This window comes from Lutjanus erythropterus, chromosome 11 (genome assembly GCF_056507025.1).
Source record: "Lutjanus erythropterus isolate fLutEry1 chromosome 11, fLutEry1.hap2, whole genome shotgun sequence".
In the NCBI taxonomy this organism is placed as follows: domain Eukaryota; kingdom Metazoa; phylum Chordata; class Actinopteri; order Lutjaniformes; family Lutjanidae; genus Lutjanus; species Lutjanus erythropterus.
In genome coordinates this window covers 34,740,439-34,760,569 of record NC_139327.1, presented here as the reverse complement: position 1 = coordinate 34,760,569, position 20,131 = coordinate 34,740,439, and the positions used below count along the sequence as shown (strand labels likewise).

General features: G+C 40.1%; 1 protein-coding gene across 1 annotated transcript in view; it reads right to left on the bottom strand.

The window, feature by feature from the left end:
* Positions 1-2,591: 2,591 nt before the first annotated feature.
* The window catches only part of klf5l (Kruppel like factor 5 like), a 37,313-nt gene continuing 19,773 nt past the window's right edge, over positions 2,592-20,131 (bottom strand). Inside the window, exons 2-4 of the mRNA XM_084730017.1 lie at positions 18,446-19,400; positions 16,255-16,314; positions 2,592-4,280 (exon numbers count right to left, since the gene is read on the bottom strand). Of these exons, the coding sequence (XP_084586143.1) occupies positions 4,102-4,280; positions 16,255-16,314; positions 18,446-19,400 (1,194 nt within the window). The 3' untranslated portion in view covers positions 2,592-4,101. The remainder of the gene's footprint in view (positions 4,281-16,254; positions 16,315-18,445; positions 19,401-20,131) is intronic.

Sequence of the window (20,131 nt, the reverse complement as noted above, 5' to 3'; positions counted from 1 at the left end):
CTTCATGGTAACAAAAATATGTTAGGTTAGGTTTTAGCAACGTAACTACTACTACTATCTAAAAGATCATGGTTTGGGTTAAAATAAGTATTTTATGTTATGAAAGTCGTGCAATCAAGTTAAGTTAGTTATGTGATGCAGATATGATCGATTATGTAACTTAAAGTTTCCATGAAGTCAAATTCGACGTTGTAGTGATTTTATCACATATGTATGACAAGATGTTTTGCAAGTACTCTCAGGTATTTCAGAGTTAGTCATTTTCTGGAAATTGATTTGCAACGTATGATTCAATTCAGTTTTAGCTGTAAAGCACCACATCATAACAGGGTTATCTCAGGGCATTCAAATGAACCAGACCATACTCTTCATAGACCTAATTTTTCCTACCAAGAGTGAACACTGATGCAATCTGCACTCGGGGGCATAAAACAAATTTTTTTTTCCAGAGAACCAGCTTCTGACACAGCGGAGACTGGAATTATACATGACTTCACCAGCATGTTTCTGCTGGTCTGGGCTCGCTGTACAAAAGCACAACTTTATAACTTAATTCACTGATTTGGGTTAAACTGGTCCATTTTTTCTGGAGAAAATATTTTCTGGTTTGTCCTCTAAGGTCCTCCGGCTGCTGAGCTTCAACTCTGTCATTTAACTCAGTGTTCCCCAACCCTGGTCCTCAGGGCCCACTGTCCTGCATGTTTTAGATGTTTCCCTGCTCCAACACACCTGATTCAAATGATCAGGTTGTTGACAGGCTTCTGCAGAGGCTTGATGACGAGCTGATCATGTCAATCAGGTGTGTTTTGCTAACAGTGCAGTCTGTGTTGTGAATGTATGTGGCTTTTACAGGATCCCCAGAAATCTCTTTTAACCAAAGTATAATAAGCAGGAAAAAGAGAAAGCTGACCAACATACCAAGCTGGCTCAACTATCATTTATATGATATTTCTTCAGCACAGTCAGACCATAAGCAATTTTCAAATGAATTTCAGAATCAGTTCAGACAGAGACACTTGGTTCAAGGAATTGACCATTTATAGTAAATGGTTACAGTTAGTATTTTCTTTCACCATTTACTTTTCCACTTTGACTAAAAACTAATTTTTTACACTGTATTTATGGATGAGGTGAAAAAGAAGACAATAAACAGAACAATCTGCTGTTATTTATGAATCCTTTTTTATTTCATTGCAGCATCTCTCACAAACAGAAAACAAAAAATACACCATTGTTGTTCTTATCAATTTGTACATAAACTGATAAATTCTCTTACACACATTAAGTATCAAAACAAAATTAAACAGGCATTCACATACAACCGATCTAAAGTCCCATTAGTTTAAAAAAAAGAAAAAAAAAATATTAATATTATAATAGGAAATAAAACCAAACAAATATTTACAAAGTCTTCTGTTAAAGCTAAACTACAGGTATGTACACAGTGGGTGGTCAGTGCTCCCTCCTGGAGAGAGACAGGAGAACTTGTTTCCTTGGGAAGAAACTTTTAAAAAATAAAAACAATCGCAGTGTTGAAATAACAGGATGTGTTTCCTCTAAATGAACACACGTTGGACAGGTCAATCAATGCTTCCATGGAGCACCAGTTGGGTGGAGCTACAGCCTGAGCACAGTACAAACAGGATCAGGTTGCAATGACAATAAAATCAACACTGTCCCTGTGGCTGTCTGAGTGTTACAGCATGCATTGCAATTAAATAAATGCCAAGTCAAAGTATCTACTTGTAAAGTTTGTGATTATAAAGAGGACAAAGACAGACAGTGTTATTGATACAAAGCACATAAATAAAAAAAGCCAGGCAGTGTCATCCAGCTGCAGAGAGGCAAAGTGCTGCTGCTGTTACATTCCTATCCTATAGGTGGCGTAGGTCGGCAGGTATAGAGCTGGTTTGCAGGCCATTTCCATGTTTCTTCATGTTTGGCTTTTTGATCGGAGCTACTAAAAAATTCTAGATCTGACATTAAAAATGATTACATTTAGAGAAATCAGACAATGTGATGTTCTTTCTTTATTTCTCTTTTTTTTCCCTACATCAATGTAGGTATGTTGGATTTAGGCTTCAGTAAAGCTTGCACCAAAGTCTTCAGTCCCTGTGTTTTTTTTAGTTTCATTGTTGTTAAACAAGCTACACCACTGCAAAAAAAATCTGAGGACATCCTGAGCAGGCGGACGACACTTGAAGGCGACAATTCAAACGACTGTTAACCTGCCGTTCAGCCCGTTAACAGGGTCGGATCTACATTCAGAAGCACTGTGCGTTAAAACAATCAGGAGTGATTACATAACAGCTCTATCCACCCATCTCTGTCTTTCACCAGTTGAAGAAACGCATGAGAGAAGAAGGAAAAAAAAAAAGGAGGGAAAAAAACCCCAAGCGCTGAATAGAAACTGCAAGCAAACCGCAAACTGTCGTCAGAGGAGCTCAGTTGCCGCGGCAACAAGTAATGTCATGGATACAAACATTGGCAAATCGCTCCGCTCTCGGAGCTCGACAGGTAGTACATAACTGGGCGATCATTAACTTTTCCATGGAGAGTTCTCCGATTGTGTCTCTTGATTGTTTGTTTACTCTTCTTTTTTTTTTTTTTTAAGGCTTTTACAGGGAGATTACATCTCAAGGAAGTTTCAGCATGGAATATTACTCATATTAACATTTGATGTAAAAAAAAAAAAAAGAAAAGTCAAGTATAAATCTCAATACATTCGTTGTATTCTCAGACACACATACACACACACACATATATACATATAGTATTTACAAAAGGCAGGACAGTGGGAAATATGCTTCCGCCTCTCCTTGAAAGTTCATACCTCAAAATATTAAAAGACAGTGACAGTGATGATGATGATGACGATGAAGTTGGCAGTAGAAGAACGTGTCTCCAGGATGTAATCAGAAGGAGTTCCAGTTTGCAGGAGCCTGACGCCACAGTTCGTATGAAGTCATGCATGTCAAGAGCGTGTGAGTGTGAGTTTAGGTGAGTCGGACCAGTGCATGTTTTAAATCAACATCTGTTCGGTGATGAGGACGGACACCAAAATCATCTCTGAGTTCCTGGTAGATCATTAGCTCCTGTTAATCTCTCAGCAAACACTGTGCTGGCTGATATGGGACGACTGGTATTATCTCAGAAAAGAGAACACGGGAACCTGGAGCGGCTCCACAGCTAACCAGCAAGATATTTTGCATGTTATGGAGCTGACCATGATGGTTCTGTTCTCAACTTTCTGTTTCTATAAGAAGCGACAGAACAGCTAATTAATACAGTTAGCCTAAAATGTCAGAGTGGGAAGCTCAAACGTCATACCGCTGTGATCCAGATTACAAGTCGTATAAATGTAGAGAATCTAACAAATCGTTATGATTTCACTGCTTCCTGAACGGACAATTAACAGTGAAAATTTGGAGGCGCATCGGGCCACATTGCAAGCTAGCTAATGTTAGCATTCAGCCACTTCCTAGCTAATGTTACCAGCATCATTACTGCCTCACAAAACACACATGGCTAACACAGAAATTTGTGTTCCAGTGAGCATAATGTCACATGCCGTTACTGGCTTAACCAGAACATTTCTGAGGCAAAAAGACAGCAAGCTAACGCTACATTACAAGCTAGATTTCATCCAGTGTGTTTGACTTCCAGGCTTTAATAAATATGTCCAAGATGTGTGAAGATATTTCAGAATTAATTTACACTTTTTCAGTCGTATTTTGCAATGCGACCAAATGATTCTCTTCGTTAGGAAGAGGCTGGATGTTAACGTTAGCTATGGTAGCCAAATATGTTGTTATACTTTGCAATATCCCCTCCTTGATTGCATTCCTTGTTGGCCAGTGGAAGGTGTGACCCACTCTGGAGCATGACCCTTTTCAGCTGCCAGAGATGAGAACCGATTCTGTTCAAGGTTCAATTTTAGCGTGGAGCACCAGAATAAACGCAGGTGCACAGGGATGATTTTGGTCCTGTAACTGTTCATGATTCCTTTAGTTCTGTTTCTGGTTTCAGGTGGCCGTCGTGTGGATACTGCTGTATTTGTGTGTGATCATGCGTGTGTTTGTATATACAGGTATGTCCGTGTTAGTTTTGGTGACGCTTCATGTGCAGGGCCAGGTGGTCGGAGCGGGAGAAGCAGCGGCTGCAGGCGACACACTTGAAGGGTTTGGCTCCGGTGTGTTTCCGGTAGTGTCTGGTGAGCTCGTCCGATCGGGCAAAGCGCCAGTCGCAGTTCTCCCATGTGCAGCGGTACGGCTTCTCACCTGCGAGAGAGAAGACAGTATGAAGACGTTAGCAACATAAAGAACATTTTGTCACAATTAAATTAAATATGAAATATGAAATTTTGGGTTTCTTTGATTTATTTTTTGGACGAAGTGAACAGAAAGGAGGTGAACTCGCAGCTTGCACGCTCTCACAGAAACTGAAGCAAGCTGACACCATGAGGAATTTGAAAAGGTGAAACTGTTTTGCCAATAAAATACAAAGTCACTGGATTGTTTTGCATAAAAAATATGAATCATATTCCTTAAGGCTGATTTCCTTTCAAGCAGTATATCAGTCAGCCATGAAAATCAGTTTCCTAAGAATTGAGATAGATATTTCATCTCAGTTGATGTGATCAAGAAATCAAACATTTTTGTTTACCTGTCATTTGTCTTCTGAATTAGATTTTCTGAAAATAAAGTTAAGTGCAATGGTTTTCAATACCTAAATTTCAAATGTCGGAGTGTACTTGAATGCAGCACCAAATCACATACAAAGAAAGTCCCACAAACTTTGAACAGTTCAGGGCACAAACTGCTGCATTTCCTAATTGGGGGATCATCAGTATTTAGGTATTTTTTAAATGACAGTTAGCAGCGTGGGCGAGAAAGTGTTTGTGCTTGTGGCTTTCACGGCTCCTTGCATTTAACACTCCACTCGAGCTGAACGGTGAGATAAAATGTGACACAATCGGCACAACTTTTGTGTCAGGTGCCACACATTCACACACATAAACACATGCGGAGTGATATTCATCAATAGTTTAAAAGAGCCAGAGGTGTGTGTGTGTGTCTGTGTGTGTGTGTGTGTGTGTGTGTGTGTGTGTGTGTGTGTGGTGAGGCAGAAGGAGAGCCCATGAGACTAAAAGAAAAAAGTCAAATTTTTCTGATTCCAGCTTCTTACACATGAATATTTTCTTTTTCTTTACTCCTCTATGACCGTAAACTGATTATCTTTCAGTTGGGAGTATTCAATACATTTTAGGATGCCACCTTAAGCTTTGGGAAACATTTTTCACCATTTTTTGACCTTTTAAAAGCAAACAACTATTAATCAATGAATCGAGAAAATAATCAAGCAATTAATCAACTACGAAGACAATCGTTAGTTGCAGCCCTACACGGGAGTTGAGTTTTTAATACCAGGAAATAAACATACTGACCTGAAATGCAGCAAAGAGACAATTGGTGCTATGCAAGGTGCTATGCAAATAACAAATGTGCTATTTGAATTTCTCACTCACTGAATGCTAATATGACTGAGGGTTTCCTCTGTAACTACTGAAAATCTGCGTGTGTGAAATAAAATCCTGAGCTGAGCTGGAAACTTAGTTATGAGAACTTGTTGGTTCAGTCGGGTCCAGTGTGTCTTAAACACAAAGTGTGCTGTTTACAAAGAAAGGCCATGTGAGTTTGGATCTAGTAGCACCACAGGTTGGACAAATGCTGCAAAAAAAAAAACAAAAAAAAAAAAACTTCGCCTGAAACAGAAAAGTGCAATGGAACAGTATTCAAATCGCAAACTCTGGCAACATCCATCCAGCCCAAGTTCACTGACATGTGGCAGTGCACACAGTGAACAGCAAACAGAATTATCTTTTCATCAATTAAAATTTTTTACTATATGTAGTGTTTGTGTTGTGGAACCTGCTATAACAACTTTGTAGTTGCCATGTCCATTTAGTTTAACTGTGCTTGGCAGAAGTTTCTGTGAGCATGAAATACCACCCTGCTCCTCCTGTATCTTTTAAAAAGTACCAATCTACTAAATTAGCTGCTGTAGACGCTTGTAAAGTTCAGAGACTTGCCATACAAACATCAGTTTGCTGCAGGCAAGAAATACTGACTCGTAAGTATTGACTTCTGACTTTTGCTTGCAGCAGAAGACACACCAACACTTTTAATTAAAGTTCTGGCAGCTAAAAAGTCTTTCTTAAAGGTGTCCTGTGGAGTTTTTGACCAATAATGTGACTATGGAACAACGTCTGATGAGTGCATCCCTGTTTTCTTTGCATCTCATGTTGCACGGTTGCAAACACAAATGTGAACAATGCCACAAGTTAAAATACTTTAAAAATGGGCTTAACAAAAAGTTTTAAGAGGAAGGAAAGGCATTCATCAGATCCAACCAACACAATGTTTTTTAGTCAGAAACGCTGAATGTACGCAACACTGGTAATAAATCTTCACAGGGTACCTTTAAGATGAAAAATACTGATTTATGTAGCTTTAAAAATGAACTTTTTAAGGAAATTCTTTTGTTTTGTAAACAATCTTTGTTTTGGACTATAACTTTGAAAAATATATCTCTTTCTTCTTGTAGCTATAATGCTGGTAATCTAGGAAATAAAACATAACCTACTGTTTTGCAATTACAGTGTTTTTCTGGATAAGAATGCGGGAAAAAACAGAACCTGTAAAAGCGCTGAAGAATAAAAAGCAAAGTAAATCTAACACGACACTTATCCCTCCCCACCCAAACATTGACATTTCTTTGCTGTGCCACAACGTGCTGTTGCCAAACAGTGAGCTAATCATCGACAAAGAGAAAAAAATGCCCTGTTGAAGGCTGGTATGCACACAGCAGTAAAAAAAAAGTCATCTTTCATCACTGAGGTGGAAATTAATGTCTGAGAATCAATGCGAGGCATGAGCACAAACACGACTGAAAAAGGAGACACTAGACAATAAAAACTCTGCTGAAGTCAGAATCCTCAAACTGTCTGGTTTGGTACTTTCCCAAAAGCAAAAGAGTTTGTTTTTATTTTGGGATGCCAGGATACCAGAAATTTAATAGTCGATACCGACACCAGTGAAATTCCATGATTCTTGAAACCAAATTCGATACCACAACAAAATAAAATAAAATAAAATATTTGTTTTTTGATATTTTCCCTCACCACCTGCGATAAAAAACTCTTCGGAGCTTCTATGACAAAAGTGAGTTGTGTCCTTGGCTGGAAAATCCTCCAGGAAACTCTTCTATCGGCCAGTGTCCAGGGACGTGTGACTGTTTTTGGGCGTTTGGGTCATCAAGTGCTCATTAACACGATGGGCCCCGTTAGTGCTGATTAGATAGCCTCTGCTATTGACCATCAATCACTTAGTGACAGCTGTAAGTGGAGCGAGGGGTCCAAAGAGCAGGTGACAGGAGGAACAAAAAAAAATAAGGATAAACACAAAGGTTTCTGAGAGTTATTATCCCCTCCAAAAAAAAAATCTGATTTAAGAGTAACAGCATTTTGAAATCACATATTTAGAATTTATTCCATCCAAACAGCATCCAAATAGTATTTAAACATTTTTTTTTGGTTGCCTAAAAGTTTAAAATAATATATATCAAATGTTTCTGAGTAAAAAAAAAAGTTATTTTGACATTTATACACATTATAAACACATTTTTTATTGAAGTATCATGGATCTCCTTTTTCCCTCGTTGCACATCATTAAACCTGAGCAGCTTTTCTTAATCCAACAAGCACCTAAACCCCACATCAGAGGCTCTAAGGCACTCCAGCCTCCTATCAGGACAATATCCTGTTTCTGGAGTTAACTGCTCTTGATGTGTGTGTGTGTGTGCGTGCGTGCGTGTGTGTGTGTGTGTAGAGGTGGGGCACAAATGTCTCTGTATAAAAGGTTGAGGCTCTCGAGCCGCAGGTGTGTTTGGTTTTGCTCTATAGCCGCGCTGTCGGGGTCAAAAGCGCAGCCGCCTCTCTTCAGACTATTATCCCCACGGGCTGGCAAACAGGCCGGTGAAATACGACACATCCACACACGCAGAACAAACACACTCGACTGGGATATATTCCTAAACAAGCTGCCAAAAGGTCAGGTGAAAAACCTGCCCCTCCATCCATCCAAACATGCTTTCATTTGCTTTAGTCTAAAGGAGAGAAATGATTTAAATATCACCTGCGACATGATAAGAACACTGACTGAAGCATCCTTCATGTGTCTGTTCAATGCCAGATATCCCGTCTTTAATTAGTCATTTTCGGTTCAGTTTGAATCCAGATGAAGCCGCCTATTTTGAGATTTTTCCAAACACAGTCCCCAAGAAAGATGAATTTACTTTTGTCTGCATGATGAATGATTTTTCAGGTGGTACCCAGCTAGAAAAATTTGGTTCCCAAGTTGCTCGGGGAACATTTTTGGATCTGGATCTGGAGCCGTTCCTGCATAATGAAACTTTGTCTGACCTCAAGTCAATGCTGTTATGTTTCCAGATTGTTCTGTGAAATATTTTGATGTTAAAAAATCCAAGTTAATCTGGTATGAAAATAGTTAATGCAGTATTGATGTAACAACTCAGCCTGCAGTAATTTTCAGTGATTTTTTTTTAATTTCCTTTCTCCAGCCTTTTCAGTTTCTTATGGAATCACAGAAATTAGACTTTGGCATTTGGAAACATGTTAACTGAGTGATTTTGGTGCTTATTTTCTCGTCTCTTAACTGAAAACACTGACGTCTCCTTTGAAACTAAAAAGCATCTGCGCTCAAAAAGCCTTTGCAGGCGTTTGTTCTGGTCAGACATCAACTGTTTGATCAGGTGGCTGATTAGAAATGACCAAACTATTATCTCTCTGTCTCAAACACATAGAATGAGCGCGTCTATGAACATGTCATAAACCATAATGGACAAACACACACACACACACACAAACACAACAAAACACACTCAGAAATGTGCAGGTAGTTTTAGAGGTACAGTGCATCAATCACGCCGGGACAAAACAGCTTTTGTTTCGGGTTGATGTATGAGGAACGTATATATTTACTCTATAGGAGGCTTCATGTCTCTGAAGCCGCTGCATGAAAACTCCTCCACTGATTACTTGGTGGTTTGGTTCTCTACATTTATAACTTTAGAATAAAGACAAAAATCTGTTTAGAGATGATCTGCACAGTGCAACAAACTGATAATAAATTAAATAAAATATCCTCTGGTTTATTTTAATCCTATATTATAGATTTTAGAGCTGATCTGGAGACCTTCTTATGTACTTTGACCTACACTTGTAAACAACTTGAAGGAACATTACTGCTTTACTCAAAGAAGAAAAAAAGACACTTGATGAAAGTGAACTCTATATTGTTTTTGTCCATTAATAACAACTATCGCTGATAGCATATGCTACCTTTAACTGAGGCTGATCATTTAAATTTTATTAAAATTGCAAAATGGACTACTGCGATATTCAGTTGCAGGAGGCGCAATCAATATTTTTCAAAGGCGAAATGTGTGTCAAAATACAGTTTAAAAGGAAATATTGTGAAGCTGCAGAGATGTGGCTGCAGAGAGTCACAGAATCACAGTTAAATATCAGCAGTTATTAATTAATTATCATCCATCAACACTGCAGATGTAGTGATAAGAAAAATAAAATACCGGAGGAGAAAATAGATTTTTCAATCTTGTTTCTTCTACTTCAAACCGCATCTGCACAGCTTTTCAAAAGTAAAATTCAAGCACTTTCGAGACTCTCAAAGCCTCAATCGTCACATCTAAATTGTTACTATAAAAGCAAACACCCACAGCAATCGATGTGTATTGTCACTTTGTCTGCTTTGCCAGCTGTTCATACGACGGTGGATTGTTACATTTCAAATATTAAATGATCTTTGGTTTACATGAGTGATTCTGTAGATGAAACACCACATGTTTGTGTTGAAAATCAAGCATTTTCAGGGGTGTATTCAAATGCGAGCATATTCCTAACATTGAAACAAAACTTTGTGCGAACTCTGAAACTATTCATACCTGAAGTAACTACACACAGTCTAGTATAAAACATCAGTGGTGCGTTAATAACCTTATAAAACCCATCTGTGCCTGGTTATACTGAGTCAAAGAGCAAACACTTCCAGGCTCTCCAGGACGCCCATTAACTCTTTGTGGACCTCTTAGCTTTATCAGTTAGTGTTTGTAAAGAGGGCTGGAGGGTTCCCTAATCAGGCTGATAGCACTCCACTCTTTACACACACATGTACGCACACACGTATGCACACTAACACAATTACAAAAGTCAACGTGCAGAGTTCAAATGGCTGCTGAGGCCATGGTCAAGGGGAGGGACAAATTGTTATGATAGCAGAGCTGTCAGTCACCGCAGACTCTGATGCACTCGAACAACACGCACATCAACAGCTCCCCGGTGGTCCAAAGGCAGCTTGGCAAGAGCTGCTCTTCTCACTGATAACATCAAAACTACAAGGACACACAGCAACCTGACAAGAAACCTCAAAGTGTTAAAGTCTTTTAAATTGCTCCATAAATAAAAGTATTATCAGCAAAATGCATTTAAAGTATTGAAAGGTAAAGTATTCAGAGTGTTATAGCTTGTTCTGTCGGTTGATCAGTCCATAAAAACATCCCAACCCTTTGGCAGCCACAGTTTTGGCTCAGCTAAGCTGTGTTTGTGTTCCTGCCACTTGACTAAAAAGGTGTGTAGCAATGGGAGTGCAGAAAGTCGGATAACTTCCAAATGGATTCACAGACTTGCTCCAGATTCGGCGTAGAGGTCGATCATGAGCTGATTAACTGTTCATCCCAGCAGAACGCAGTGAACGCCAACTTTTTCAGCTGCTCTGCTTCCAGAAGTGAATTTTCCCCATTAATTCATCCTTCAGTAAATCCCTATATAAAGAGTTTTAAGCCTGAAAACAAACCAACCAACTAAAAGATTAATCGCAACCATAAATCATTTCATTCGCAGCAAAAAAAAAAAAAAACATTGCAAAAGGGATTAAAAGGTACAAAAATGTGTATATAATTATTTTCAGAGTGAAAGAACTACTCTTCCCATAAACCATTGAATGATTGCTTCCTCTTAATTTTAGTGTATATTATCAATAACATTGTTGACAGACTTGTGGCTTCTACAGGAACTCGTGCTCAGTCAGGGCTGCCACCTGTCCAGTATAATACAGGATTGTCCCAAAATAATAATTACAAAATAAAATGCACTGTCCCTTACTGAACACAATCTGTCCCATTAATACGTTAATATAAATGATGCAACTGACCTTTAGGCTACTGTCATCTCATCTCAAGATAACAGTTTTATAGCAGAAGGATCCAAAACTACCCGGATTTGGTCGAATTTAAAAGAAGCCTGGAGCCAATGAGGCTGATCTGGAGAAGTCTAGTATAACACCACTTGTACAGGATGAGCATCAGCCGCGAGCCGGTCCCAGCATGCACTGTGTGGGCGGCAGGATACACGCCAGACGGGGCATAGTGCTAACACACACAGAGAAACACATTTACACCAGTTTAGAGTTTTCCGTTGACCTAACCTGTTTGTCAAACTGAAGGTTCGAGAAGCTAACGAACTCAAAAACCGTGTCGTCTCACACTGACCGAGAGAAACAATTCAGGATTTGATGCTACAACAGGAGCTGTTCAACTTGCAATCAACCAGACCTGATTTCCTAAAACCTCGTGACAAGATAACTACTTTATAATCATTATGCTCACACACACACACACACACACACACACACGCACACACACTCAACTTCCTGATACTACCGCCTTAAGAAAAAAAAAAAAGTCATGGCTCTCCTCTAGTGAATCGAAACAGACATAAATCAGGGATGATGTTTAGCCACATTAAAGATTTTCTGCAGACACGAGTGTTGATGCAACTTGTAGATTATTATTACTGTAACACATGATGACATGATACAGGAATGCTCCTTCTGGCGACAGGAATCTCCCACATGCAAATATAGACACACAGGGACACGTTACAGAGGCAAAAACTCCAGAAACTCACCGGTCTCAGCTTCTCAGATGTGAAGATTTTCTGTTTTCACGTCGTCTAAACTGAATATTTTGGGTTTCGCGCTGTCTGACAAACTAAATTTCAACATCAGCTTGGGCTTTAGGTCATTGAGATGGTATTATTTTTCTGTTCTCTGACGTTATAAAAAACAAACGATTATTTGCAGCCTCCAAATCCCACAATCAAACTCTTAGGCAAGAAGATTTGTATTTTTTAAGATCAACTGGAAGCCAGCGTAACAAGGCTGTAATGTGGCTCATGTTATCTCTTATATTTGCTGTGGATTGGAGGCTGCAGCGTTCTGTATGAGCTGAAGGTGTGAACAGGCTTCACCACTCAAGTAGGCAAACAGAGAGCCGCATTAATCAATTCAGGAAAAGATAAAGTATGAAAAATGTTCTGCAAGTCAAAGAAGGATTTTAGGTTGATGCAAACAGGCCTGAACTACTTTCAGTTTTAGAACCAAGAGTGTTTGGTTACCAAAAATCATCCAAAATATAATTTGAGTTCAGTGAGGAGGAAAAGACGATTTATTTTGATTATTAGCTACAAAGCACTAAGTCTTCAAGTCAGACATTCACAGGTAGATTGAGCTGTGTGTTACTGATTAATCATCAACAAACATCCAAATTTCAGCTTCTCAGATATGAATATTTTCTGGTTACTTTAGTCCTTTATGACAGTGAACTGAGTATCTTTGGATTGTAAACAAAAAAGGACATTTAAGGAACATTTTTCCGGATCAATTCTTTAATCAAGAAAATGATCAGCAAATTAATTGGTGACAATTTAAAAATAATTGTTAGTTACAGCCGTTATATGCGGGGGTGGGGAAAAAAGCTGATCATTAGTTGCTGATTTGTCTTGAAGGAAGCTAATAAAATGAAAAGGGGACCAAGGTAAGAGCCCTGAGGGGCTCCACAGTTAAGAGGATGAAGAATAACCCTCATCAAAACCTTGTTTTGGGTTGTTTGGATTAGCCTGAAGCTAATGAGGCTCATTTGGATGAGTCTTTATGTGTGTCCCAAGCAGCTTAAGCATCAGCCACTGTTTAAGGATCAAAATCCTTCAGACAGAACCATTCCTACACAAACGCTGCTGAAATAATTTGCTTGCAGTCATGAAACAGTCAGCTTACAGTGTTTCTATTGAGACTTTTCATACATGACACAGGGAAAAATAGTTTGGGCTTTGGGTGATTCGTCCTGGAGGAAGCAGATAAAATAAAACGGGGACCAAGGAGAGAGCCTTGAGGGACTCCACGGTTAAAAGGATGCAGAATAACCCTCATCAACAATGAGCTGCCTGTTTGAGAGCTGAGAAATGAACCAGTTTGTCGCAACAGTAATGCTGGAAGAGGAATATCCATCCAGAATGACATATTTTGTGAGATTTGTAAAAAAAAAAAAAAAATACTGAAAACAATGAGTAAAGAAGCAGTTTATGGGTATGTTTGGGTAATTTTGCTTCATTTGACTGGAACATTTCCTGCACTTTAGAACAGTCAGCTCAACATTTCTAACTTATGAGTCATCATCAACTGAATGCAAAGCAAGACGAGGCAAGCCTGGTTTTGCCGGGTTACAACTGAAGCCTTTTTATGATATACTGGACCAGAATGAGTAAACCCGGCCGTTCTTTTTTTTTTTTTCAAAAAGCCCTGGACATGCTGCACTCTGTTATATAATTAAGCTCTGCGATGGTTATCGGACAGGTGATTCAACACGGAGCGTCTTCTGATTTCTTCAAAGGAAATTTACTGGGCTGTTTGGGGGTGATCTTACATGTGGCTTATTGCAGTGATTCCCATCCTGTGTGTCAGGACCCACCGGGGGGATTGAAAGATGGGTATAGGACATAAATTTTTCAGGCTTTCCTTTAGCTGCTGCTTTCTCCTTTTGAATAGCTGAATAATCTTATCTGATCAGGCTTGTAAAATTATTAAAATAATAGTGTGTAAATAATAGCGCCTCTCTCCACAAATGACGACCTGGTTACTCAAGATAATCAACAGACCTAGTTGTGAGCAGTTTCATGTAGGAACTACTTTCTTTTAGTAGAAAAGAAAGTAGTACTGAGCGATTCAACTGCCGTATAAACACTATAAAAATGTGGGCCTACAGGGAACAGATGAGCTTGACAGTTTGATTAATTAAACTGATACCATAGTTTATAACAAAACCTCTTCCAGGTGTTAAATGATTTCACAGTTGATAAGCAACCACTGATATCAGCCTGTTTGTTCATCTTTGTTAGCTTAGCCAAAATCAAGCATGGCCGTTTTTTACAGGCTTCTGGACAAAATACTGCAAAGTTTTCATAGTATTTTAACAAGAGTATTGTTGATGACCATGGTAAAAGTGCAGCAGCCACTGTTTGCTGTGTGACTTAAACATGCATGTATGATCCATACGTTAATCTGTGCTCCTACCTCACACATCTCCCTCTAATCCAGTTTGCATTCTCGTATAATTTCTCTGCTAGCTCACTGCTGTTGTGTTGTTTACTCTTCTCACTGCACATTTTACAGTCAATTTGTCTTTTGCTCTGCTGTATCCTGCTGCTGCAATAACCCAACTTCCCCACTGGGATCCATAAAGTCTCACCTTATCTATTTATGACCATAGAGAGATCTGTTTCTATTTGCGCGTTCATTCACATGTTCGCTCCTTCTCTCCGTCATCGTTTTCACACCGCGGGAGCTATGCAGCTTTTATCGCATGAGTAAATCTCTAAAATCCAGGTCTGAGGCTGCTGGGAATGCGCAGGTTTCATCTTACAGAAGGGAAACACTGAAACTAGCTTTCCCCTATTCTACAAACCCCCCACCTTCTTCCTCCATCCTCTGAAAAGGGACTGAAAAGCAGGAGTAACTGGTTTGGCCTTCGTTTTTAACTGCGCGTCTTCCCTCTTTTTTTTCCCTCTTCCTCCCCTCCTCCCTCTCTTCTTTGTTCTCTCTCTCTCTCTCTCTCGGGGGAAGCTCGGAGGACAGGTATGAGCACGTATAAACATAGTGGAGAAAAAAACAAAAAGTCTTGAGCAAACTAATGTTGCCTCTATTTTCCTTTTCATTGTGTTCTCCATCTCTATTATAGTTACTGGGTGTATCGAAACTGGCAATGTGACAAAACACGCAATATACAAATAAATTAACTGAAGCCAACTGAACTCTGATCTGAATGGTTACAGTGGTGACACTGTGACTGGATGGTTGCAGGTTTAATTAAGACCTGGACAGACAGAGCGAATAAAATTCACAACACACGCTTCTTCCAAAGCCTCAAAAAACAAAACGACGGGTGTTCTGGGCCACAATGTAACTCAGTTACTATTTTTAATCAAGCATCCTATATCTAATCAGAAAACCCTGCTGCCTATTGCAATAGATTCCTGCAGGAATAAGTCCTAAAACCCAAAATATAAGTAAATTTGCATGTCTGGTTTCCTTGTCTTGAATTCAGTTCGGATTTTTTGGTCTATGGTCAACATGAGCTGGAGAGACTTTCACATTTTGTTCTTAACACATCAGTAAATATCCCACTTGAGAATTTTGAAGCTTTTACATGAATTAAAAATACTGTAAGCAACAATAAATGTGTGTTCTGAGCTTGTCACACCACAGAAACATGTCATTAATCACAGAAATCGCGACGGACGGAAGGAAAGCTCTCTTTTTCCTTTACACAGACTTTTAAAAAGGTGATTGCTAAATGGTGGCTAAATGAGACTACAAAGGTTGTTGGCGACATTGAACGTCATCACACAAACATGAGTCACTTAATGGAGCTGACCTGAAGTCATGTGACCATGATGTAATTCGTTTATAGCTCGTATAACATGAGCTTTTTACCTCTAGAAATTGCATTTATGCTCCAAAATCACAAAAGTGGTGTTCAGTTGTGAAGCTTATCTTGCTGAACAAAAAGTATTGCAAACTTTTGTTCACCACTGAGTTTGTTTGTCATCAGCTGACCTGTAACATCCACTCATACCAATTTCTCTAAAAATGGTCACTTGGTTGGTATCTCAGACTGAAGTGTATGTACATGAAAAAGGTTGATGTTATGTTCACTGAACTGCTGATGGACAGCTTACTTTATATATTATAGCAAAGAAAGACTAATATTCCTGTCACATCAGCGTCTGTTTTAAATTAAAGCGACAGAGAGCTGTTTTCTTACCTGTGTGTGTCCTTTGGTGTGCCTTCAGATGAGAGCTCTTTGTGTAAACTTTGGTGCAGCCTGAAAACAAATCACAGAGACAGATCATGAGATCAGGCTGACAGTGGAGATGTGCTCACCTGACACAAAGTTTACCTTGGCCATAAAGTTGAGAAATGTGCTGTTCCTTGAGTTGTTTTTCACCTGCGACCCAGTGAGAGTGACATACCAGCGGACGAACACTGGGACAACTCGTTCACATATTCACCAACAAGGATCTTCGGCAAGGGAGGACAAATGGGCTTTTTCCAAACTAGGGTTGTCACAATACTGGAATTTTAAACTTCTGCAAGCCAAATTCCAGGCAGGACAATAAAGAACCTAGATATCAACGCTAAAAATGATTAACAACCCAGAAAAGCAGCCGAAGACCCAGATATCAATGCTAAAATCATCAAGCAGCCAGATATCAACGTGAAAAATTGGAAACAACTCTGATATCAACACTAAAAATTGTTAAGAACCCAGATATAAATGCTCAGTTTGACTGCTTGGGTGGTACTTAATTTTTTGTATGCTGGTTTTGCAAAATATCAGCGGTTGAAAAGTTATTAGACCATTGCATCTTCCTCCAATGACTTTATACAGTCAGTTTGCATTGTCCTAAAAATGTCATAGCAGCCTGAACATTTCTGTCTTGTTTCGTGGCCCTGACACAGAAACAAATGAAACTGCTCGGTACAATTATCTCACCTCATTAACATATCTTTCTTATTTAAAAAAATCTCAAAGAAATATGAGACTAATGACTGAATGAGATCGGTGTTTTTGCAGTGTGTTATCCACTGTGCCAACAATCTGGTGTCTGTTTATCCTATATTGATGTGAGTGTTTACACATGTCAGAGACAGGCAGAGGATTACTGACAGATGTGAATTTATGCTTTTGCTTTTGGAGTTGAGTATATTTACACAACAGTAATATTAGTAGAAAGCAATTTGAACCAACTGGTTGAAACTTGTTTTCATTTGGAAATCTTGCAGGGCTAAAGCTCCTGATTGCGCACGTCTTGTGTTAAAATTGGAGGTGTACTGTAAAGTAGAGTCTGAACTGAAAAATGGCTCTCCACCACGACTCTTCTTTGTTCCAGCAGCGCACTTGCATGGCTTTTAGTTATTAATTTGCGACTTCCCCCTCTCAAAAAACATGCCAGCATTGATTAAATCAATTAAACAGGCTTAGAGGCATATGATTCAGATCAGTCTCACAAAGTTGGAACCGGTTCTCGATTCCCATCCCTGCATTACACAGGAAAACTGCAGCGTCACCTAGATGTGCCATGTAGCAGGGAAAGTGCTAGCAAAGTAAACAAAAAGGAAGAAAACGAACCAAAACGGCTGGCAAAGACTGTGACTTTTTTAGTTTCAGTTTACCAAAAGACTGCACTGGCGGTTACACAGCGAGAGATTGAGAACCAGACAATCAGGATGGGTCAGTCCTCGCCAGTGTTTCCCAAAGTGTGGGACGTGTGAAGGCCCTCTATATTTGAAATTACCACAAAATATTTGTAATTTATTTTTAAAAAGTAATCAGAACTAATAAAACAAAGCAGTGGGATTTAAATCACGTGTTATTCATTAATCTGATCATAGTTTAACAGGCGTTAGACCATATTTGGTGACCTGTCACATTAACACCGGAGCTGTCATTAAAGATTTGGCTGAGCCGCAGAAGATTTTCAGATTTCTAATTGGATCTTGGCAAATCCTTTCCTGCCATTATGGACATCTCATCAGCTGCACACTGACAGGTCGCTCACAAACAAAATCAAACACGAAACTGAACTTAGAGCACAAATGCCAACCTAAAGCTACCAGAAGTAATTCTGCTGCTGATGCTCAAGTGTGCATTTGTTGGGGGGTGGTTTCATTGTCCTTTGCCTGGAACAGCGCAATGGCATGTGCTGGACTCAATAATACAGCATGCAAATTTAAAAAAAAAGATGCTGCTTGCACTTAATTTCAGTGCAGGTTTTTTTTCCACTTTTCAATCAGTGACATCCCTGAAAGTAGCAGTTATCTGTTTACTTTAAAGACATCGCCACTAAAATCTTTGACACAAGTAGAGGATCTGTTCAAAGCAAAGACGTTTCTTGCACCAGTGTTTGGGCACAGATCAGAATTTTTCAGTTAAATGCTGATAAACCACAGACCTGGGTAGTCACAGAAGTGGATCCTCCTCTTCTCCAGCTCTGGGTTGTTTCGCCTGTTGTATTTGGGGCCTGTCAGGACACCTTGGCCATGTGTCATCAGCAGGGCGTGCGGGGACAATCCCGACACCTTTATCCCACCCAGACGCTGCTGGTATGGAGGCGGAGGTTGCGGCGCTAAGCTGAGCAGCTCTGCCTGACCGTCCGGGCTGCCTGGCTGAGAGTTTGGTGGCGATGGTGGCAGACTGTGGGGCGCTGTGTGCTGTGACGAGTTGGTCGGAGAGGCTTGGTAGTAACCGTGGTGCTGCTGCAGGTGGTGCTCTGCCATCATGTAGTTGCCGTTGGTCGTTGGCAGCGCAATGCCGCCGAGGTTCAGCATGGTCCTGCTGCCGGTGGAGCCGTGTGCGGCCTGGCTGGCGTGGGACAGAGTCATGGTGAGGTCAGCACAGCTGGTGATGGGCATGTGGTAGACCTGCTGCTGGGGGGCCGGGGGGCCGATGTGAAGCTCTGTGTCCAAATTTGGCTGCTGCTGTTGCTGCTGCTGCTGTTGCTGCTGCTGGGATGCTACGGGCACGCTCACCATGCCTCCAGAATTCATGTCTGGTTTGATGAAAACATTGTTGACGACAGGCGGCACGCTGAAGACAGATGTGAAGTCCGGCAGGGCCTGGGTGCTGGAAGCGGAGATGGAGCAGGGCACCTCCAGCCCAGGCTCTGTCTTGATCTGCTGCGGTGTGAGGGTCTTGGTGTTGGGCCGGTAGAGCCCTGTGCGGAGGTGAGTGGTGCTAGGAAGGATGACGTTGATGTTGAGGCTGTAAGGGGCAGGTTTGTCCTCTGAGAAGTACTCGTCGACCACAGATGCGCTCTCTCGTCTGTATTTCTTGTCACCGGTGTCGGTGGAGAGACTCAGGAGGGGACTGTTGACCTGTGGGAGGTATTTGTCCAACTCGAGTTGAGTCTGTAAAGAAACAAAGAAGAGAGGATGTTCGAGGTGGAATCCAACATGTGTAATGAAGCTGCCATTTACTATCAAAACATCTTTCTAAATTCTTTCTGATTGGTTTTATAACTCGTACAACCGGCTCCACCTTCTTCACTCAGTGATTTCCTGTATTTCTTACCAAGCCTTTTGGTTTACACCAGAGAATAAACCTGTTCTCAGTCAAAGCTGAGCACACTGCCATGTAAACAGATCATAAATGCCAACCGCAGAGACGCATTGTACGCTGAAGCGCCACAACATGTCGATTCTGGAGCGAGCAGCAGCCTGGATGAACACACCAAAAGTGCATTTTTCAGTGCCAGTCAACACATGAATCTGCTCCTATGCTGTTTTCTAATCACAAATAGAGCTGAACCTTATAATGACCTCACGAATTTCAAGCTTGCACTTCAGTCAGAAAAAAAAAAACCATACTGTCAAACCCCCAATGACAACAACCGTGCATGAAGATTTATTACCCGTCACTATATAAAATACTGCACCCTCACTAGCAGTTAGGGCTGACGGATTTTCAAAAATATGTAATTGCAATTATTTTGACTGATATTGCAATTGCGATATAATTTGTCATATTAGAGGTAACGATAATTTTTACATCATTATTCCTATTTTGATTGGAAAAAACATGCTAAAATAGCTATGGTGTGATTTTTTTTTGCAGGAGTCTGTAGAATCTGATTTCTCCC